At 25.1% G+C, this 24,436-nt stretch overlaps 2 protein-coding genes across 11 annotated transcripts in view; both read left to right on the top strand.

Moving 5' to 3' along the window:
• LOC132921299 (potassium voltage-gated channel subfamily KQT member 1) overlaps positions 1 to 9,518 on the top strand; it is a 250,277-nt gene extending 240,759 nt beyond the window's left edge. For all 9 annotated transcript variants that reach the window (XM_060984254.1, XM_060984249.1, XM_060984255.1 and 6 more), the window contains 6 exons: positions 1,986 to 2,189; positions 2,279 to 2,462; positions 3,243 to 3,357; positions 3,741 to 3,897; positions 5,584 to 5,706; positions 6,866 to 9,518. In XM_060984254.1, the coding sequence (XP_060840237.1) occupies positions 1,986 to 2,189; positions 2,279 to 2,462; positions 3,243 to 3,357; positions 3,741 to 3,897; positions 5,584 to 5,706; positions 6,866 to 6,961 (879 nt within the window). In that variant the 3' untranslated portion in view covers positions 6,962 to 9,518. The remainder of the gene's footprint in view (positions 1 to 1,985; positions 2,190 to 2,278; positions 2,463 to 3,242; positions 3,358 to 3,740; positions 3,898 to 5,583; positions 5,707 to 6,865) is intronic.
• A 2,858-nt stretch (positions 9,519 to 12,376) lies between these two features.
• On the top strand, positions 12,377 to 22,703 carry LOC132921372 (condensin-2 complex subunit G2-like). Of its 2 annotated transcripts, none has more exons than XM_060984363.1 (21): positions 12,377 to 12,451; positions 12,574 to 12,632; positions 12,751 to 12,880; positions 13,080 to 13,343; positions 13,862 to 14,038; positions 14,136 to 14,321; positions 14,643 to 14,756; positions 14,820 to 15,005; positions 15,093 to 15,266; positions 15,764 to 16,117; positions 16,207 to 16,513; positions 16,580 to 16,800; positions 16,911 to 17,186; positions 17,257 to 17,442; positions 18,545 to 18,720; positions 18,793 to 18,959; positions 19,063 to 19,253; positions 20,070 to 20,204; positions 20,979 to 21,125; positions 21,200 to 21,420; positions 21,511 to 22,703. In XM_060984363.1, exons 1-21 carry the CDS (start codon positions 12,392 to 12,394, stop codon positions 21,587 to 21,589), a joined length of 3,810 nt encoding a protein of 1,269 aa, XP_060840346.1. In that variant the 5' UTR covers positions 12,377 to 12,391; the 3' UTR covers positions 21,590 to 22,703. The 2 variants fall into 2 exon arrangements, with proteins under 2 accessions (XP_060840346.1, XP_060840348.1); XM_060984365.1 differs by having other exon boundaries at positions 12,404 to 12,489.
• The last annotated feature ends 1,733 nt before the right edge of the window (positions 22,704 to 24,436 follow it).

Here is a 24,436-nt window from a genome sequence, read left to right as displayed (position 1 = left end):
TCATAAATAACTCTAAAAAGTTTAATCATTTTGAAATACATGCCATCTGTATAAATTGATAATATAAACACTTTATGAAAACAATTTCATAGAAATTCAAGTTTCTACGGTGATTCGTTTTAGAATTACCTATAATAAAATTCAAAAATTCAATTTTCTCAAAAACTAGTTTATCGTAAAAATTCCCATATTTCTTCATTTATCCAATTATTAAGAAAAGTACTGAGAATTTTTTACTTTTGGCCCTCCCCCCTAAGTTACAATTAGATCCTATTTTCTACTAAAAGCCATTCCCAAAGTTGAAAATCGAAGCAATTTTATTATCCCAAAAGGTGATAACATAGACATAAAAAGACTCACATCATTATATAATCAATACATGCATTGCTCTGATAAGAAACTAAAATAGGAAGTAAATTCAGACTTTATAGGGAATTAAAATGCCGCAATACTGGGTTCCTACAATAATAATAATACTGTTCAACAAATTTAATTTTTCTGAATATTATGTCAGTAATACTGTCTTTACATTTGCAGTTGTAATATTATATGCTGAATCGACTTAGCAAATTTTGTTTTTTTTTTCATTTATAATAAAATATATTATTTTGTTTGAAATCATGTAAATTTTTTATGATTATTCAATAGAATAAAAAAAATCTGTACATACAACATTTTAAAATCAAAATTTGAATAATATTAAGCGATGAGTGTAAGTTGTATACATATTATCGCAATATTTACTATAGCAAACTTTATACATAATATGTGTACCTCCATCATAATACAAGATCGTATCTTTTACGCATCGTTCGTTTTTGAAATTTCAAATGACAATTTTTTCTCGTAAGTATTATCCAAAAACATTATATAAAACAATATACATATATGTATATTTTATTAAAATATAACCCATGAATCAAAATTACTAATATGTGGTGTGTTTTATATTAAATAATGTTATATAGTCTAAGAGCTTATATATATAATAAATAATTATATACTCAGTGACTATTAGGGTTTACTCATTTCATTAAATATTTATCCTATTTATTATCACTAAAAAGTAAATCAGGTAAATCGTAGTAGAACAACTGCTATAGTATTATATGATAATATAGTTATTTTATTTGTGATTTAATGATTTGCCAAAATTCTATATACCTTATAGGAACCATTGCAGTATTGATATTTATTATATTTTACATTTAGTAATATTATAATACACTTATGATATTTAATGTATCATCGGCGTAACTAGGGGGTCTAGGGGGCTTAACCCCTGTAACTATTAAATCCTAGTTACGCAAAAAAAATATCACAGACTTTGAACACTTTAACCAATAAGTTATACATAATATTATTCGATTTATTTTCAACCTAGAAGTCTTTTGAATGGATTTCATAATAATTCTTACAGATTTATCCTAATAGATTTTAATTTTTAAAGTATAGCCAAAACTCAAATTTAAAAATATTATCACATACATGTGTGACCAATCATTTTTTATTACAGACAGGCGTCTGTGGCATATAATAATATTAATATACAAAATAAATAGTTATCTACATGTACGAAAAAATAGATAAGAGTTACAACCAAATTTAAAAACCGCAATTACATTATTTTATAACATAAAATAAGTAGGTAATAGGAATGAAATAGACTATAAACTCATGATTTATAATAACATTTACACTGTTTTAACACCAAAAAATTAAATATAATATTTGTCATTTGATTTAATTCATTTCAATAACTAAAGAGATACTATTGAACAAAAATATACATTGATAGCTCAGATATTGAATTAACAATTAAGCAATATGGTATACCTATCTTATATTTCGCTATTTACCTTTTCAATTTATGTTGGGGTCTTATTGTTCCTTAAAGTATGGACAGCCTCTCACTGCGGGGTATATGTATGGTATACGCGTATAATATGTCTCAAATCTGTTTTATAAGTGTCAAATGATTATAGGGCATATTGGGTTCTGGATTCGCGTTGAAAGTACAACAAAAACAACGGCAGAAGCATTTCAACCGGCAAATACCCGCGGCTGCGATGCTGATACAATGCCTGTGGAGGTGCTACGCGGCGGATAAATGTTTCAACAGCCAAGCCACTTGGGACATTTACATCAAGGAACCTGGACACCAGAAAGACAACTCGTCGTTGAGCAAAGTTAGTCGCTTACGCCCGAATTGTGTGCCTGTGGCGGTTTAATAATATAAATAATAATATGTTGTGTTTCGATGTCGTGTTGCGTGTAGTCTTTGATCATGCAAGTAGCGAAACGCGCCAGCGTCTTGAAGCGGAAAAGATCAAAAAGCAAAATGGACACACCCGGAGCGACGAATAATAATAGGGATTGCCCGCAAGCTCAAACTTTACCCCCACCGCCCAGAAGGGATAGTGACGGTGAAGTCGTTTTCTACATAGAAGAACCCAAAGCGAGTACGTATATACACACATATGTATTATTGTTATTAATAATTTCGTCAATATCTACACGTTCGCCGCGCCCACCCGTCGATTTTTACGGTTTATTACGATGTTGTAGATGGGTGTGATTTTAAATCAGAACGATTGTAAAAAATATTCTTTTTAAATTTAGTAACCATAATCATCCAAATCACATTATTTCAATATCTTACAAATATATAAACGTATATAATGCGATTATGCTGAACTATATTATAAAGTACGTAATAAAAAACGGCGAATTGTAAAGTTAAGAAATGTATAATAATATAATATGATAGCATAATTTTTCTCTATCTTCCGTTTTTATTTTTTTATTCCATTTCGAATACTGCGCCATCAAAAAATCAAATTTATTTTCTAAAATAATGACTGTAGGTACAATAGTGAAATTTTTTTTGTAATAATCAATAATATGTATAATATAAATTACATCCATTCTCAATTAGTTAATATCATTAATTTGCTAGAAATTATATGAGAACATTAATATTTTGTTATTAATATATAGAGGAGATACATTTTTTTATAGGTCAAATATAAATTTCAATTTTAACAATAAATAATAATAATAATATCATTATAAATCATCATCGAAAAATCTTACACTAAGTTAAAATTATAAAACCAATAAACAACATTATTAAATTTATTTTTAATATATTTGCATGATTTATTTAAATTTATACCATTTATTTATACCCCAACAATTTTTATAATAATTATCTTTTGTGTATTTTCTGTCGTGCATAGCTACTCCTAATCGCGTAAGGAGAGAAGCTAGAGGATATGTCAGCCAGACGAGTTCCGTAACAGAAGCTGCCAGCGATGAAGTCGACTTGGAAATGGAACCAGAACGGGTGACCACGTAAGTTGGATATTTTATTTTATAATACTAATAGTAACGTCAAAAGAACTTTTATTATTTGCGAGTATGATATTAATGTATTATTAAACTACAATAATAATGCGATAATGAGTAATAATGTATTGGTACTACTGTTTACGATTTAACGTTTTAGTTACATGACAAATAATGGATGATAAATTTTGTTAGCTGTTCATATAAAAGTATCTAACTATTTAATAAAAAAAAATTAACGGTTTCATAGTTTAGTCAAAATAGTCTAAATACATAATTAAATGTCTTCCAAATTTTTTTTTTCTCTGTGTTGTTAAATTGAAACATAATACCTAAGTACTTGACACAAACGAATTGAAGTATTTTTTAAATTAATTTTTGTCAAATAGGTTAACCGACGTACACAAAAATGCTATTCGAGCCATTAGAAAGATCAAATATTTTGTGGCCAGAAGAAAATTTCAACAAGCTAGAAAACCATATGATGTACGTGATGTTATCGAACAATATAGCCAAGGTCATTTAAATATGATGGTTCGGATAAAGGTAAAATTACATTTTTTCAAAAATATTTATAAAATATATAAGTAATGACATTTTACAAACAAATTATTAGTTTCTTATATTTCTCATTTTATTGTACAAGTAATAATTTAACAAAAACAATTAAATTAATAAAAAATCGAATTTTTTTATACTATTAATTGAAGTTGACCAAGATAAAGATTTTCAAAATGTTTTAAATATTATTAATACAACTCTAATGCTCGTATAATACAACAATGCATAAAAATATCATTTACATCTTTCATCATATTAAATAATATTATAATTTGTTTTAATTAAAACAAAAAATGTTATGCATTCTTCTCTCTTTGATAGTACTTAATTTTCTAATAACAAACATACAATTAGTTTTGTGTTCATTGTTTATAAAATTAACAATATTATAAGTGCATATGCATATTACAAAATGTACAGTTTTAGAAGTTCTAGTATATATTAATATAGTTTTCTAAAGAATACGTCTCATTATTTTAGTGTATTTTTACATAGATTTCCATAAACAAAAACTATGCATTTTTCACACATAAGACACAAAGTTTTGATACGTATAACAGTATATTTGATCATTTTGATGAATGGCGTAAATATACGTCATAATATATGAAATATATATAATTATAAATTTTTACTCTGATTTTCATAAGAATACAAAAATAAATTATTAACTATATAGATAGATTTTTTAGGTTTTGTTAATACAACCTTATAGCTAATATACTTGCGGTATTTTATTTTGTGGACAAATGGTTCAAATAATAATAAATAAATAAAGTAAACTACTTTTTACCAATCAACGCTTAAATAAATAATATAAATCATAACCAATAATAAAATCTACTATTCTATATGGTTTTATTATCCCTTTTAAATCGCTGAAATGTTATAAAAAAACACTAAAAACGGTATTTTTTTTTTTCTATTCATTAGTTTCTAACACATTATTGGTTTGCTTATTAATTTATAATTAATAATAATGAATAAATGTAATTATTACTCACGTAAAATGTGTTTGTAAATAGTAAACTAAAAACAATTTTTCAGATAAATGTTTTATTATAAGCTTTAATCTTTACCAGAAGACGCTACATTAATTGCCCGTTAATACTATCAAAAATCATATAAACCGATTTGTCAATGTTATAAATACCTACCTATCTAGTCTTTTCATTAACCAGCTCATCTCTTGGTCTGACTTTTGTCCAATAATAAAAAATATCGTTGATATAATATTATGGTTCAATTGTTAGGAAAGTCTTACCCTTTGCTGACTTCTACCTTCGTACTTCTTCAAACTCACCCTAATTGAGTCTCAGATCTCTATAGCCATAATTCTCAAGTTATCTGTGACATCCCATACATTATTTTTAACTGTCCATTTGTTTTCTTGCTTTAATTAATTCTTTAAACATCTCAATTAATAATCCTCGGTCCATTGTTTCTTTTAATTTCACTTTGTTATTTTCTCAAAATATTTTATCGCTTTGGATTCAAAATTTCAAACATAACTGTTTTTCTAATTTAATAATTTAATGTATATTAATTTTTTCATAACAAAAATGAACAATCATAACTAATAATTTGTCTTATACTTAAATATGTACTAGTATAAAAAATATGTATTTTCCGCAAAAACACTGGTCTCGTTATTAATTATCGTTATTTCAGGAATTACAAAGAAGGTTAGATCAGACGCTCGGAAAGCCAGGAAGCTACCTAGCAGGAATTGACCGATCGGGCAATGTTAAGCCTATGACAATTGGTGCTCGTTTGTATCGGCTAGAACAGCAGGTAAAATTGAATTATTTAAACAATAAAAACTTGGAAAATTATTCTTTCGTTTGGCCACTTCAACTATTTACAGAATGTCATATTATGATCACCATGACCATGTTGTATTGGGGCCCTTCCGCATAGTGGCGTACTTAGACCTGCATTTGTGAGGGAGGTTTGTTTTAAATTAACAAATTGGATGATCTGAACTAAACAAAACATTTCGTAAATTTAAAATAGATTATGTTTCACAAATGTCTATAAAACAAGCATTACCCACTGACTATTATTAGGGGCGCGGGCGGGATTGTTTTCGGTCAGTATAATATTTAGGTCACCAATTAAAAATATTCTTCAAATTGTTTTCCGTTAAACTACCAATTTATATGATAATCATATAATATTATTGATTTACAATTTATATATCAAGTTAAGTAAAAAATGTAAAAATATAATCTTAAATCATATTATCAATTTACACATACAAAAAAAAATTATAGGGATATATAATTTTTTTTTTTATAATTGTATAATTGTTGCACATGCGTTTATGCATTTTATTCTTTGTATGGCTTTTGTCCTGACGACTTCAAACTATTTCATCTTTTAAGAGGTTTGAAATTGAAGCACTTCGTATTTTATATATGATTCTGTTTGAATTTTATTTAACAGAAAAAAAACGTGAAGAATATTTTAAATTGGTGACTAAAATAATATACTAGCCGAAAACGGATATTTCAGAAGTCCCGTCCATTATTAGGACGCTATGCCATAATAATACGTAAAAACAACGATTTCTTGGAAATACTTAAATACCCACATAAGATAATGCGCAGCTATATTGTTTGATATTTTAGATATTTATAATCAGAATTACATAAATATATTTTAAAATATATAACTGTTATTATTTTATAGTGATGGGCAAATTTCTATACCTAAGTAAAACACAATTAATTCGAATAGGTACAATATATTTTAGTTTCCAGTTATTACTAACCAAAAAATTACTACTCATGAGAAATTAATTCTTCCTAAGAATTTCAGGGGGGTTTTCCCCAACTCCCTATCCATGTTAGTAAGCCACTGCTTCTCCAAAACATAAGCATTATTTTAAAATTTATTTTTGTATTGATTATAAATGCAATACGTTTTTCAACCATGTTTTATGTTTTAGCTATCCATTATGGACAAGAAGCTGGATCAGTTGGTGTACCTTTTAAACGTCCAGACGCACAGACAACAATTTCCGGCTTTAGAAGAACAAGTTTAAACTTTTAAAGGATTATTTAAACGTCTCCTTCTCATAGATCACCTGACCAATGTTATTATTTTATTAAGAAACAAAATAAACTTCTTACAATCACGCAAAATTAATTTACACACATATCCGTTCGACTTAAAAAAGCTTTATCTGGTAACTTTATCCTTTCGATGACGTGGACCACATTATTGGTTGTTGAATAACAAAAACTTTAATAATAATAATAATAATAATAACAATAATAATAATAATACTATATAGACGAAAATAAATATTTTTATGAGAACCCTTGTCTGAAGCATTCTTACGACGGAACCTAATTTTAGGCTAATGCACAATAAAATATAATATATTATAATTATATATAATTATCGTTAAATAAATCTAAAACACTATTTTTCTATGTCTATTTAATACAAAAATCGTACTTGAATTAATATTATAAATATATTTAAATATTCTAATACAATGTTAAAATATATGCTTTGTCAGTAATTTAGTGTAAACCACTTAAACCGAAATCTCTCGAAAACACTTTAATATGAAATTAATTTTAGTTATTAGATTTTTGTTTTTTTATATAACGACTGGTGATTCCTTTAGGCTTAATTAATTCGAATTTTTACATTCTTAGGTTTACATGGATATTAATATGTTGTAGTTGGTAAACAAAATTGAGCTTATAGATGTTAGGTATAGTTTTAATCAAATAATCTGTTATTTATTGAAATTATATTTATTTATGTGGGAGAGCGTAAACATACTGCACGTGATTATTTGATAGTAATTCAAAAAGCAATAATTAAAAATATTTACTTGGTGTTCAAACGAAAAATAACAATAACGACGAATCCAAACCCAATATAATTTAATAAACATTAAGTTAGTTTGTTTTTATTTTACATTTCGAAATCGATAACTCCTTGTTTTATATAAATCATATTTTCTTATTTTAATCTGTAAACCGTATCCCTGAAAGTTTCCCGACGCGCACAGTGACCAAAATTAGTTTGCAAATTAAACAATCAAGTATAAGACTAAAATTAAAACATATTTTTTTTCATAATAGAATACTTTTTTTCATTTTCTTTTTTTTATTGGGACCAATAAACTCCAATAACAAGGATAATTTTAAAACGTTATATCAAAAAATTCTAAAAAAAAAAAAAATTTATATGACTATAATAAAATTGAGTGTACCTACTGTATTATTATGTATATTGAAAAAATATGTTCTCATTTCATTCGAACACCAATAATGTCATATAGTTTTAATTAACTGTTATAACTTATATTAGATTGTATATTATACAAATCACAATTTAATGAAAAATAGATTTTACATCTAAAAAACAAATAATAATAATTAAAACTTTACCTAACTGTCAAATTTGACAAAAAAAGAAATTGAAGTTATATTTTTTCACAATTACTAAATAGTAAATTCGAATGTAAAATACTTAACGATTTTTTCATCATTATCATTTATACATGAAAACAATCCGTTATGTTAAATTTCGAATCGGAATGAGATATAAAAAATAATTTATTTCTATGAAATTTAATTTAATTTACTGGTCCATTGCTATATTATATTTATGTACACTGTTATAAAATAATAGGTTATAACTATTATTATTAACGCAATAGTTGTTTTTTCTATTGAACAAAATCTATTACGTTTCGTACATATTATATAGTTGTTTCTGATATTTTTGTCCAAACGAATATTTCACCAAACATAATAATATGGTCTATGAGTTCTTAAATTGTCTTTATCCAATCATATACTCTAAGTATTTATTTAGATATCTTAATCGGTTTACAAAAAAAAAAAAATAATTATTGGAGTTATTTCACAGTTGGCACATTGCATTTTAAGCTGAGTATCTAAAGGAATAAAGTTTATAAGAACACTATTACATTTCGCGTTTTACACTTTATATTTTTATCTTTTTTTCCTAAAAATATTTTCATGTGGATCAAATATAATAAAATCCAAAAAATTTTTGTTTTAACATTTTAAAAACATCTTACTGAATAGTGGGTATTCGATTTGTTATAAATTGACCAATGCATAATATTGGGAAAACATTTTGTAAAGCAATCTCTAATCTTGGGTCTAAATAAGTGCCTTTAAAACACAGTTAGTAATAATGTTATTAGTTTAACCTGATAATATGGTTATAATAATAAATTTCATTTTTTTCTCAACGTATGTCTTCTAAATTATATATATATATATATACATAAATATATAATGTTCGTTTAATCAATACGACAAAAATAAATCATTTTATTTAACCTTTTTGTAGTAAGTACGACCTATTTCTACCACATTGTGAATGTATTTTTTATTTCATTCTATAAAAACGATAATCATTAATAAATATTATGATGATCAGTTCGAATATTACCTACATAGGTTGAGGTAGTATGAGTATAATATAGGTAGTTTTAAATTAGATAACAATTTCAATTGTATTGACGAATTTTCTCATTTACAGGTACTAGACTAATAAAAATAATAAAAAAAAAAAATTAAAAAATGGAAAAAAAATAATAACTATCATAAGTTTTTAGATCGGTGTAGTCATTTTACACACCGATTCGTTATAATACTAAAAAAATGTTCTTTTTTTATGATATTTTACTTTATTAGGCGCATTTGTTTTTTATACGGACACTTTTGAGCTGTAGTCTAGTGCAAACAATATTTATAATATAGATTCGTTTATCGCGACTGTAATTTATATATTATATAAATCACAAATGTTGCTACTGTGATCATTAAAGTTTAATTATAATGTTGATAATATTTTAATATAGTGTGCCCTTATTATTATATATATTATATTTAGCATGTTTTTTGTACATTCGACTTCAACAAAAAATATAGAATTGCTTTATTTTTTAAAATAAAATACTAAATTAAATAAAAAAAAAAAAAAACAAACGTCGAACTTATACTCTCGTTGTTTACTACTTTTGTTGTACATTCATTTTCATTTTAATTTTAGGTACAATTTTCGAGCTTTAGTCAATTTTTTTAATCTTGTTAAAATATTATTATCTATTTATGTATTATATTTAAATGAAAAACAAATTATTATATTTTCAGTCTCTGTATTTATGTTTAATTTTTAGAGATTTTAATAAAGTATAATACAAGAAATGTTTATGATAATATTATTATTATTTAATGCATTCCATTACAAACAAGCATTTCAAATCTTATACTTTTATTATTGTATCATTTTGTTCAAACAATATAATTTGTATATTTATTTACTTTCAACTTTTATTACTAATTAGTTTTTAGTTGTATTATTAAAATATATTATGCATTTTATTATTCTTTATATTAATTAAAAAAAAAAAATAAAGCTATAAATATATGTATTGATTTTTTACCTTATAGGTTAATTATACCTTTAAATTAACCCTTTGAAGGGTAATTAAACTTATGAGGAACCTACGAAATTTACTAATTTAGTTGAAATTATAACTTTAAAAGCTTACAAAAAGAACATTAAAAAAAATTAATTTTAAATTTTATTTAATTGGTAAATTAACAATTTATGAGAAACCTTGTATTCAATTCTCAAGTATTATTTTCTACTCAAAAACTTGTTATCGGTATTTAAAAAAAAGAAATGATAATTTCTCATATCTATAAATAGTTAAAATATTTTAAAAATGACAATATAAGAATTTTGATAAATTTCAAGTATTCATTTTTGTATTAATAGTATTTAAAAAACACTAAAAAAAAATCATTAGTTTGTTTAATGATACTAAATTACGAAATACTAAATTAGTCATTTAGTTATAGACTTATACCCGTGAATACTGATTATATAATGTTAAAATTCAAACGGTCATAGAAAATTAATTTTATTAATTATTCTTATATGACGTACAAAGAACTTATTTGTATTACATTACCAAATTAATTTTGGCGTACAATTATTATTAGATTGAATAACTTTTTTCTTCGACTAGATTTGAGAATAATAACAGTAATGAAAATTAAAAAATATAAAATGATTATCTGTTAACGATTTCTATTTTATTCAATTTTATGATAATTTAATTAGGTGCTTAATAATTGGATTTTTTTTAATATAGAGAGAATCTCCGACGGTCCCTTATGCACGTTAAAACATTTTTAGAAGCATCGCCAGTACACTTCCGTCTTAAAAAAACGTATATTTAGTTTTTTAGGTGAAAAACGGCAAAAAATAAACAGGAACCGCGGCCGGCAGTAATATAAAATAAAAATCTCGATTATTTCGTGTTTTTTGCGCGCAAACTGTTTCGGCAACCCGTCTTACAATGCGTGTAAAGTTTTCAGAGTGGAAAAATAAATCTTTCACTGCGAAAAAAAGTGGTTTTACCGTACTTAGCGAAAATGTTGCGTTTTTTTGTTCGTTAACTGTTTCGGCAATGCATCTAGTAATGCGTGTAAGGTTTCGGAGTTCAAAAATAAATCCTTCACCGTGAAAACTTGCATACGAGTTTTTTTTCAAAAAAGTGGTTTTAGCGTATTTAAGTGCTTAATATTTGGATTTTCGAGATTTTTTTGATATATAGAAAGAAAGTCCAATGGTCCCTTATGCACGCTACAACGTTTTTAGAGGCATCACGAGTACGCTTCCATTTTAAAAACACGTATTTTTAGCTTTTTAGGTGAAAAACGGCAAACAATGAACAGGAACCGCGGCCGGCAGTAATATAAAATAAAAATCTGGATTATTTCGTGTTTTTTTGCGCGCAAACCGTTTCAGCAACCCGTCTTACGACGCATGTAAAGTTTCAGAGTCGAAAAATAAATCCTTCACCGCGAAAACTTGCATACGAGTTTTTTTCAAAAAAGTGATTTTTAGTGGCCTTAAATATTTGAATTTTCTTGAATATTGAATTAAGAAGAACGACCCTTTTGCACGCTAGTACGCTTCACTCTCTTGAACAGCACATGGACAAATTTAGGAACTTATCTTATTATAATGCCATGCTTCAATAATACATTTTGTTAACATTTCTAATACCAAATGTTAGAAATCCAATCTTTATTAAACCATGGTCATGACTCATGGGTCGGCCAAATATTTATTAAAATCCACAAGATAAATCCTAGACTCCGAAAGTTCCTAAAACTGATCAATGAATTATTATTAAATTAGTTTGATTTTTTTTCTGACAGCCGTAAAATTTAATTGATAACGAATGTAAACTATAATTTTTGAATACTGTGAATTATTGGTTTGTGTACAATATTGCTTGATGTTTACAATGTAATGTAATGTACGAATGTGCAATAGAAATAATATCCATTTTGTATCTCGAATTGTTTATTATTGCCCCTTTTAATATATACATAGGCAATAGAGTATGCAGTGTTGCGATGACCTTCTTATCAATAAGTGATAAGATAATATGTACGGAAGTCGGGAACAACCGTTACTCAAATTGGCGGTTAAATATCACATAAACATTGTTTGTACTTTTTGTTTTCTATTATCTGGACATTGATAGTATGATTTTGTGTTTACTGTTTTTATTTATTTAGTGTGATGTGTCTAATTTCTATTTATTAATTAATGTTTCTTCTTTTCTAGTATCCTCGAAATGTAGGATGTGGAATAAACAGTGTTGACAATCATTTAACTAATAATAAGTAATTATAATAGTATTCCATTTAAATAACTTTTACACCATTAGAGATATTTTTTTGTACTTGTTTGTGTTCATTTATAAATCAAGTTTTGAAATTGTGTACTTTAAATATTTTTCAGTCATGATAATATACTGTTGAATTGGACAATACACATCAAAATGACCGAAAAATCATTCAAAATTATTAAAGCTAAGTTGTTAGAATGCAACAAGTTACCAGAACCAATAAAAGACATATTAAAAATAATAGTAAGATTATTTTGTTTGAATCTATACTTTTCTTTAAAACAATGAATTTATTATTAAAACATTTGTTTAAAACTATCAATATTTCAATTGTAAAATTGTCCTTTCACATTTATTTATCATTATTTTATTAAATACCTACTTAAAATACTTTAAAATATTAAAAAGCTAAAAATTATTTAATGTTTTTTTGTCTGTTTAGAATAACAATTCATTAAAAGACTTAGATGAAAACAATTTCAATGAGTTATGGATTTTGATACATGGTTTTGTTAAGGAAATTACACTAGTTGAAAACCTTACACAGGATGTAGAGTCGTTGTTATGTTATCAATCCATTTTAAACCTTGTCAACTATACTATTACATGTGCTGATGAAGACATAATAAGTGTATATGAACAAAATTATTTTTATAAAACTATACTGGTATTTCAAACTTTTTACTCTACAAATCTCAAGTATAAGGTAAATATTATATTATTTAATATATTATTAGTATTATATAAATAATAGTAATTAAGTAACACTAAAAAACTGTTATAACTGATAATATAATGCTGTATAAGTAAACATTTTTTTATATTTAAAATCATAAAAATGAATGTATTACATTAAAAAAAACTCACATATACTTACGACTCACAAGTCACAATAATTGGCATAGTATATTTTATTCTGCTTGTTGATCTAATTACTATTTATTATTCTCTAATAATAAAATTTACTTATACATATGTTGATAACTCAAAATTGTTGACGAGTATATATAGAAAAAAAATCAACTTAAATTTTTTACTACTAAATTATTTTTTTTTTAATTTCCTTGGAGTATAATTTATTAAAAGACTGTTTTTATTACTATTTTTAAACAGTATTTTATAATTTTAAGTACATAACTGATGTACATGATAGTAAAATATGTGATTAATACTTTTCTGAATATCATAATATACTTTGTTGAATAATTTAATTATTTTTTTTAGTTTAAATTAGATATAGTAAAAATGTGCTGTTGCTTCTGGCAATTAGTAACTTCTTCATCAACACGAAATGGATCTGTCAATGTAATCAATTTGGACTTAATTTTAACTGAAAATTTTGTTTTTACTTTTAACTACATATTTGATACTATTAAAGTGACTACAAAAAAAATGGATATGGTAAGTATATGATACTACCTATAATATAATATTTAATATGATTTTTTTTTTTTTTTGTAAAATGTACTTTATATTTACCCTTATTTCAATGTTGTAGAAAGTTTTATCTACTTTACTGTGGGAATTTTGCAAACTTATAAGCACTTTATCTTCCAATATAAATGGATTGAATTTAATAGTTCCCAATTTAAAACAATTAATGAAGTGTATATTGTTTTTGGAGACTGAAACAGGAAAATTGGCTATAGCAGATATATTTACATGTAGTCAACAACTATTTCATGTAATATTATAAGTGTCAAATAATTTGTGACCAATACGTATATTATTTGCCTATATTAAAAGACTAAAGTCAATATACAGTAGAATCCGTTTAATGGGGACAAAATAAAGAGTCCCGAACAAATGTATTTATTAAATTAAAAATCTGTTTAATGAGACAGTCAGATAACGGGGACAGATAGATCACCACCTGGTGTGTCTTAATTAAGCGGATTTGACTGTACTTGAATTTTTTTTTTTTAACACCACAGCATATTATAAATAACTCATACCACATAACTATTAAAATGTAATGTTAATATATTCTATATATTTTCTGTAGAAATTTCATCAAACAGTCAAACAAAATTTACCAAAAGCAAACAAATTAGAAGCTGAAGCATATGGGGAAATATACTTTATTGCATGGATAAATTCTAATTCATCCATAAAAGAAGTAATTTTTTTTTTATAATTCTTAATAGTAATTAATAATTCTATAGTAAGTATATAATTACAGGTTATTGAAGAAGAAATGTTTGACTTAATATCCAAAACATTAACATTACGTCGCACAGGTTTAGCTTTTAATACTTATCGTAATGCTTTAATTCTTTTGCAAAGTTTGCAAAATCACAGAAAGCATTTAATGTTCAGCAAAGTAATAACCAAGCTATATTCTCCTGTTATTTGGAGACAGCTAACGGTATGCTTTTCAATTTTACTTTTAAAATAAATTTATGTTTTTATTTTTAAAGCTATTTTTTTTTATTTGTGGTACCTACTAAAATAGAGTGAATTTAGTGTGGTTAGATGCAACGCTACTGATATTTTAGCAAGAGCTTATCCTTTAGAAAAAAGAGGAGAAGGTCGAGAAGTATCTTCAAGGTTTTTAATAAAACAACAAAATGCATTTTTGGATTTATTAGTGGATGTTTGTCCTCAAGTTCGAATAGCTGCTATAAAAGTATGTTAAAATATTATGTTAATGATACCTATATGAGATTATTAGGTATGTACTTTTTACTTTTAATGCCACATTTTTGTATTTATCATTTTATTTATTATATATATATACAAAATTATTAAAAACATATTAATTAATCTTTGTTGTAATACACTAACATATTAGTGCTCAGACTTCATTGGAAGAATATCCAAAGCAATAAATTAAGCCCATTCCACTAATCTAAATAATGCAATAATAATATCATTAATTAGTAATTACTGTCACTAAAAACTAAATGTGTTAAAGTTACTTTATAAAACAATATTTATAACATTTTTAATTCGTCTATATCATCTTTCATATCTATTTCTAAACTATTTCTCAAGAACCAAATTTAAAATTTTTTAAATATTATGATATTTAAGAAAAAAGATCCTTTAAAACAATACAATTAAAATTGTTGTATTTAAAATATATTCAACAAATTTAACTTAATATGGTTTGAATCTTTATAGGGAATTTGTAGCTGTATGAGATATTTTTGGAATTCATTTGAAGATGATCAAATAATTGAATGTTTTAAAATATTTATACGTTTAATTGATGAAAGTATATTTGAAGTACGGAGGGTTTTATTCTATGGATTTTGTCAATTACTTGAAGAATTTAAATCCCATAGTTATTTTAGGAACCCTTTTCTTATAACAAAAATGAAAAATACATTTAATGATGAGAATGAAAAAGTTCGACGTGCTTTTATACATCTCCTATTGAAAATAAAAAAGATTGATTCTCAGGCAGAAGATTCCAAAGATAAAATCAACTTTACAAAAATAGTTGATTTAAGAGATGTTGCTTCTGCACTTGCTGTAAGTAAAAATATTATGTATTATTATAAACCTAAGTCTATCAATAATTAAAATTTTTCCATTGCATTTTCATTTTTTCATTTATTTAGCGTGAAGATAAGCAAAATGGACTTTTACTTGTTGATTTAATTTTTGATAATTTTATTGGAAAGAAAGTAGAGGATAAGCATACAACACTTAAAAGATTTTATACGTTTTATAAAATTAATCCCAGTGCTTTTCGTAAACTGATAATTTATTCAGAAAAACACTTAGACTTTAATGGTGCTTGCAGACTTATTTTATCACTGTTAAAAACTATGTATGGTGCACTAAAAAAAAAGGAAGAACGCTTAAAAAATATAGACAAAGAAAATGATATGCCCCCAAAAAGGCATAAATCAAATGATGATTCTGGTAATAAAATTCACGTGTTAATAAGAATATTTCAAAAAGCTTTACATAAATAGTATTATATTCCAGATACAGCCAATGATACACAAAATTCATCTTGCAGCTCATCAGCTAGTAATAATGAAATAGAACAAAATGAACATAATAATTTATGTTGTATTTTGGATTGTGTAAACTGCCTTATGATACTCCATCGTAATGAATTTAGGAATGAAGAAAACCAACAAAAAATAAAAGATATTCAAGATTCTTCTGTCACATGTTTAATTAAAGTATTTAAGTTCTATAAGGTAATTATTATTCATTTATTTTATTTTTTTACCTCAAAAGTCAAAACAATTTGCAAACAAATTAATCAATTACTGACTAAATAATAAATTTGTTATTGCATTACTTATAGGAAGGTGATACTTACTACAGTGCAATTAGCTTAGCAAGTTTAATGCCTATATCGAAATTGAGTGCTCATGTATCTATAACAAGCACAGCATTATCCACCTTAAAACAATTGCCTTATGATATAAAACACGCAGAAGAAGAAATTGATATGAGAAAAGTTAGTGTTCTGGTTTATTCATTATGCATGTGGAAACGAGGCTATGAAATACTTCAATTTGTCAATGTTTGGTTTGATGAAGCATTCAAAACTTTAAATCTCAATGAAACTCAATACCCGGTATAGTGTTGTTAAAATAAAAATTATGTTGAAAAGTCAATTCTAAGCAATATTACATTTTTTGTTTAAGGATTCTAAAACTGATAGAGGAAAAAGGGTCAGATTCAAAATAAATTTTGATGAATGTAAACCGATGACTGGTATCTTATTAATAAACTCAATGCTTACTAATTTTCAAACACAAAAAACACTTACAGATTCCGAAGTCAATAAAAAAAATACCTACGAACTTTTCTTATACCTGAAGCGTGTTAAAGTAAGTTAAAACTTCATTTTTAAATAGTTAATATATTAATTAATTTTTCAAATGATTATATTTCAAAATTATTCTAAGTTTAGATAGGTTGCATATTTATGTATACACATTGATAATTTACATTGCCATAAATTTAATGCATTAAGAAACCATAAAATATCCATGTACTCATTTTCTGTATATTATTATTTTTTTTTAAATTTGAAAAGATTTATAAGTCTTAAAACCCTTATTTATTTGCTTCTAAATCAAAATATCAATGAAATAAAAAATGTTCTTACCCTTAAATTCGATATTAAGTCAATTCACCATAGTATGAAACTAATCATATTATTCGTAAGCGTCAGTATACAATATACATATTATAACTTATAGGCAGTGGCGGATCTAGGATTTAATTTTTTTTTTGAGGGGGGGTATAGTCAAAAACGCGAATCTTAAATTTGGCCTTTCAGCCCCCCCTTAAATCTGCCACTACTTAAAGGCTTGTCTCAACTTCTCCCTGTAGGTACTTATTACCCTTATAAATTCAGTATGAATATTTTCATGATTAGAAATATTATATTTAATCTAACAAAAATAGTAAATTAAAGTATTTAAATATAAAATATAATTTTCTGTTAAAGTTTTTCAATAATTTTCCTATACATAATTCTTCTAAGTGACATGATAACATGGACAATCCATTTAGTATTAATAAATACTATTAACTTGTTAAGTTGATAAAATAATGTATTGTGTTTGTTGTTTCAAGTAATTTATGCTTTTAATAGTATAAAAAACAAAATTAAAAGGTTGAAAATGAGTTTCATCACCTTATCTAATCCATAAAATTGCCTCTGCAATAGATTCAATTATTTTATCTACCCCTTACCTTTAAATAAAAGTAAAGTAGTAAGAATCATTTGGCTTTTAATATGTACTCTGTTCAACCTAAGTATTATTTCTTTGTCACATGATTCAGTTTTGATTTAAACTCTAACACTGTATTCTCATTTGTTTTTTGCTAATTTTAAAAATTTTAATGAACTGATTTTATTGTATGAATCACTTTACTAATACATGTATAGTTTTTATTTATTTATGTATTTTTATTATCTAGGCAGCAATTGAAAACCGAATATCTTCAGATAATGTTTTAAGTAACTTATTATCAGATGAAGTTTTAATTGAGTTATTTTTATTACATAATCGATTACATATAATTTATCATAGTCAAGAAAAAGACGTTGATGAAATTATAAAGTATCAAACTTCTATTTTAGATTGGGTCACAAAGTTAGTATTGATAATAATAAGTTAAACTATTAAACACAAATCAATAATTAATTAAATTAATTAAAATTCCAGCAATCTTCTTATTTCTGATTTACACCATAAAGATGAAGCTACCATTAAATTTGCTGTTAAAATAATAGAAATTGTTAATAAAATAACATTAAATATGTGTTTAATGACTTTTGTGAATACAACATATCTGGATGATTATATTACATTTTGTGCTACTGTCTTGCATAGTAAGTTGATATTATATACAATATACATTTATTTTTTGTAAAAACATATTTATTTATTTGAATATGACTTAAATGATATACAAAATTATTTTTTGATGTTTAGATTATTTAGGTCCTTGGCTTTTAACATCAATGATTGCAACTTTAGCACATGTCTCAAAATATTTTAACTATTTAAAATACATGGATAATCTTTTCAATGATACATCATTACTGACAAATTGTGTCTGTAGTATTATATCAGTTCTCAGTGAATCTAAGTTTAATGCAGATCGTTTTATTAGTGTTATTGGGGTGAGTTATTTTAAATATTTTATTAGGAAAAATGAAACAAAAGAAGAAATATCTTGATTATTTAATAAAAGCTGCTATTCATTAATACCTTAACTATTTAATTGTATATTTTATTTATGACAAATTATAGATTTTTGCACCCAAATAAAAACCATATGATATTACAATTAATATATTTATTCTTATTTATGTTGCAGTAAAAACTATAAATTCTAGTAATAACTAATAGCTATTTGTAACTTAAGATTGCGGCAAGAACTCAATTAATCATACATATTATCTTCATTTATCACATGAAACAAGATTTTCATTGTTATTGTCTAAAAAATATCTAGCTGATTATGTAACTATAAATAAAATAACATAGTATACAATTTTAATATGACAACAGTGCACCATGTTTAATTAATAAAAACTGAATATATTTTTTTTATAAATTGTTTAAATACACATACTAAAGCTAAATTACTATTTGATGTAAAATGATATTAATACTATAAAAACTAGTATTAAAAATCATTTAAAATTAATATCTCTAACTGAGAAATGAGACATAAAAACTAGATGATAATAAAATAAATTGAGTTTTTACTATCAGTAAAATTGGGTTTTTACTAACTCCCTTAGTTACTATAAGTTCTTACTACAACATAAATTTATGTATTTAAAATTATTACACTATTTACACTGCTATAGCAGTATATTAAGTATAACTATTATATTTATATTTAAAATGAATTGTATGTTAAAAATCATTTTTAATTTAAACTGTTTTAAATTACTAACTGAGTATTTAATGTATTTAATCATTTTTAGGATCCAAAAACTTTTCGTAATAACTTAATTATGCAGATTTTGGAAATTTATAAAATTAATACAGTGGAATTTAATCAAGTTTTTATGACACTCATTGAAACTATAATGAATATTATTGCTAATCAAATTCGAGAAGTGAGTTTTTAAACAATGTTATTAAATAATGTTGTACTTAATTAAATCCAGTTTACTTTTTCATGTTCTAAAATACCATATTAATAATGATTTGAAGTACTTTCCTGTTATCCCGACTACCGCATGAGTCTCAATTTCATTATCTCGACTACCTCCTCAAAGTCTCGACCAACATGAATTTGTCATTTATATAATTAATATAATGCCGTGTTTTATATACAAATGCTGTTAATAAAATTTAATGGAGGTCATTTCTACACTCCAACAATTTATAAAATGAAGTATTGTTAAAAAATACAAACGACTATTTTCAAACCAATTACCAATACGCGTATTTCTTTTATGTTGACATGCCTTATTAGTTATTAATATTGTATTTCCAAAAAACTTCATTTTTCCCGATGTATAATTTTTTTTAACGACCATTTTTACATTGACGGTGTCTTGGAAGTAAACCTTTCTCTTGAAAGGATTCAACAGCATCTTTTTCACTATTCGGTAAATTCCAAAAATTCATAATTATAAATACTAAATTATAATTAAAATAATAAATCTGAACGCCTGTTAAATACGACTAATATTATCATTTAACAGTGCTGACGATGGTCAACACATATAGTCTAGATAATGAAGTTATACCAGTGGTAGTCAGGATAACAGAAAAATACCTGATTCAAAAATAATATGCCCTGTTAATATTTATATAAATATAAATTATATTAATAATATATACATTGTTTCTATATTATCAAATGTTTTTTTTTTTTATTTTAGATCGATGAAATTGATTTAAATGAACACCTCACCGAAATGCCATTTGCTAGTTATCAGTTAGCAGCAATGATTTTAAGCAATGCAAAATTAAGAAAACATTTTTCATCTAATGCAGTTGTAATATTCTCATCTGATGTATTTAAAAATGTAATAATTCAATTTATAAAAAATATTCTAGTATTATTATGAATTTGTATTAACGGTTTTTAATTTTATTATAGGATTGTGTCTTATTGCTGTCTGCAATATCTTATGTATATACTTTATCATTTCAATTAAGTAAAACAATAACAATTGATCTGGAACCAGTTGTAAAACTGCTTTATAAAAATTTGATGGAGCATGACAAAACTAGAACTCTGCTCGGTGATAATTGTACTATAAATAATACAAATGCTAATCGAGGCGTATCTATTTTGGAAACATCTAACTTCAGTAATGAGTAAGAGATAATATAATGTATTTAATTACATAATAATCAATAATTATGTATATTCACATAAATTATGGAATAACTCAATATTTATTACAGAATAACAAATTTCAAACAAAAAGGACGCAATGTTTTAATCGCAACTGCTAAGCAATTACATGTTACTTTATCTGAGTAATACAATTAAGTTTTCCCCTTAACAAGGAAAAATATTCTTATTTAAAATAAAACAATGGCGAAATCATATAGTGTATTATATATATATATTTATATATATTATCATGTTTAAAACCAGCAAAGAAATTTATGTTTGCTAATTTATATTAAACATTTTTTTTATTAAATTTAAATAAGAAATATTTAGAAATTTACCATGTATGATGATGTAATGTGATACTCAGGTATCATTAAAATACTTATAGAACAAAATACAATATTTTTTTAGCATTACTTTAATTATTTTTTAAAATTTTTTTTATATAAATTCATACTTTATTATTTTTCTAAAAAAATGTATGGTATTATATTTTGACATATTAATAAAACTTTACTTAATTAACTTATGAACAAAAATGTGAATTTTTAATAAGACTTATTTGTGTTAAAAGAAGTGTACTTTTATTTTACTTCTAAATATTTTGAATCTTACATTGCAATGTATAATTAAAAATTATAAATACTGATAGGCTATAATTACAATATTAAATGTATTTAAACATTTTTAACTGTAATAAATTTAAATATAAACCACAGAGGTGAAGACAATAAACAGCGCAATTCCATTTTGAACGACATAGCGTTATTGTATAAATGTGTTTGTACAATATGCTACTTTGATTCGTATAACCCAAATCTAACATATTGGGAATTGTAAACTATTTATGTTAGTTATGCACTTATCGTAACACTTTTAGATGGATTTTTTAATGTACCTTTTCCTCTGAATCTTTTAAGCAAGTATCAAATATATGATGTTTTTATTTGAATGTATATAGGCATATAGCATATCAGCTAATATAGAAATAATATGTCAATGTATTCCCATTCTGCCATATCTGCCCAAGCAGTACTTGCACTACTTATGTACAGTTCTCATTACATGACATTGTACACTATTTAATTATAAATATTATGATGTTGTCATTATAAAGTTCTATAATTGTGATAAAAAATTCTGTACATGCTATTTATTTTTCAAAACTTTTTAATTACCTGTTATACTTTTGTCATAGTTATCTATATCCTAGAAATTTAATTTTTATTTTTTAAATATATTTATAATACTATTGTAATTGATTTTATGGGATTAATGACATAATTAAAACATCTATAGACCTCTTTCTTAATCTTTAATTCCTCAAACTACAGTAAAGAAATATGTAAAACATCTTTCTGTAAATACCATAGAACAGTATAAATAGATAATATTTTAAAATAAATAAAAAATGTCATTAAGTATTGTGAAATTCATAATAATATAATATACGTAAAAGTTTTAAGTTCTGATGAACAAAACAATCAGGCGCGGATCCAGAAAATATAAACAGGGGGTGCTGGAAAAAAAAAATGTTATACCTTTCTACTTTCTATTTAATTATCGATAACCAACTACCATAGTTGTACAACAATGACGGAAAGCACCGATATTATTATTTTTATTTTAAAAAATAAATAATATAACTTTATTTTGTTGGTGACTTAGACGACAGGGGTTGCCCGAGCACCCATAGCCTCCCCCCCTGAATCCGCGCCGGAAAAATATAGCGCCAATAGTTACGTGCCGCACGTACCGCAATACTACAGATGGTCACAACTCATAATAGAATGAAAAACAACATCTACAGTATCTACACGGTGGGTGAGGTTTAGGGTATGGCGGTGGCTAGCCGCCAGTTTTCACAAAGCAGACTATAGGTTGAAAACTTGAAAAACTTATAAAAACTAAACGTTTTTGAATTTCTAACTACTAAATAATTGTACAGTTTTGAGATTTTGACGAATTTAGTCAAAATTTTAACTTAACGGTTACCTATAATAAAATATTGTGACTAAATTTTCGATATTTTTAACTGAGAAATTAAGAAATTATGAGGTGCTTTGTAATAAATTTTATAGCATTTTTACCCAGCGAATAATTTTAAATATAAATTTATAACAAAAAAAAATGTTTTTTTTTTTTTTTTTTTTATTTTTTTATTAGAATATTTACAATCTATGCTACAATAAGGCATAATAAGCAAATTTGAGCACACATACATACAATTTTATTTACAACATGAACACATGAGGAGGGAGGCCATCCAGTGATAGACCCAACGTTATTTTAATTTTTTTAATTAATTTTTTTAATTTTAATTATTTATTAATTATTGACTTGATATAAATTAAATTTAAATTAAATGGAATGAACCATCAATCATTCAATAGATCACGACACCAATTTCTCTTTAGGCGGCGTGGGGGGTTACTAGGAAGTGAGTTGGAAGCAAGTTCAGCGATTAAAGGGTTAAAGTGACATTGTAATTTAGAGTGAAATTTTTTATAGTGTTTTGTGGCTAATTGATTTACTGTTTCTATTTTGAAGTCATTTTGGAGTGTGGAATTTGATACATACCAAGGTGCGGAAGAGATAATTCGGAGAGTGATACATTGGAAGGCTTGGAGGGTACGTATTTGAGATGGTTTAGCGCATCCCCAAATTTGGATAGCATAAGCCCAGATAGGCCGTAATAAGGATTTGTAGATGATTATTTTTGTGTGGAAGGGTAATTTTGATTTCAGAATTGGGCGAAGTAAGTGGAGTCGACTATTGAGGATTTTTCTTTTTGACTTGATATGAGGACCCCAGGTCAGTCTTTTGTCAATTAGGACACCGAGGTATTTTACTTCTGAGGATATTGGGATTTGTATTCCTTGAAAATAGAGAGGAAGGGGTATGGACTTTTTTAGTGTAAATGGAACATAAATTGATTTGTCAGGATTAATTTTGATTTTCCAGATGGATGACCATTTGTCTATTAAGTCT

The sequence above is a fragment of the Rhopalosiphum padi genome, chromosome 2, assembly GCF_020882245.1.
Source record: "Rhopalosiphum padi isolate XX-2018 chromosome 2, ASM2088224v1, whole genome shotgun sequence".
NCBI lineage: Eukaryota > Metazoa > Arthropoda > Insecta > Hemiptera > Aphididae > Rhopalosiphum > Rhopalosiphum padi.
Note: the sequence above shows the minus strand (reverse complement) of the source record. Positions and strands in the feature narration are given on the sequence as shown.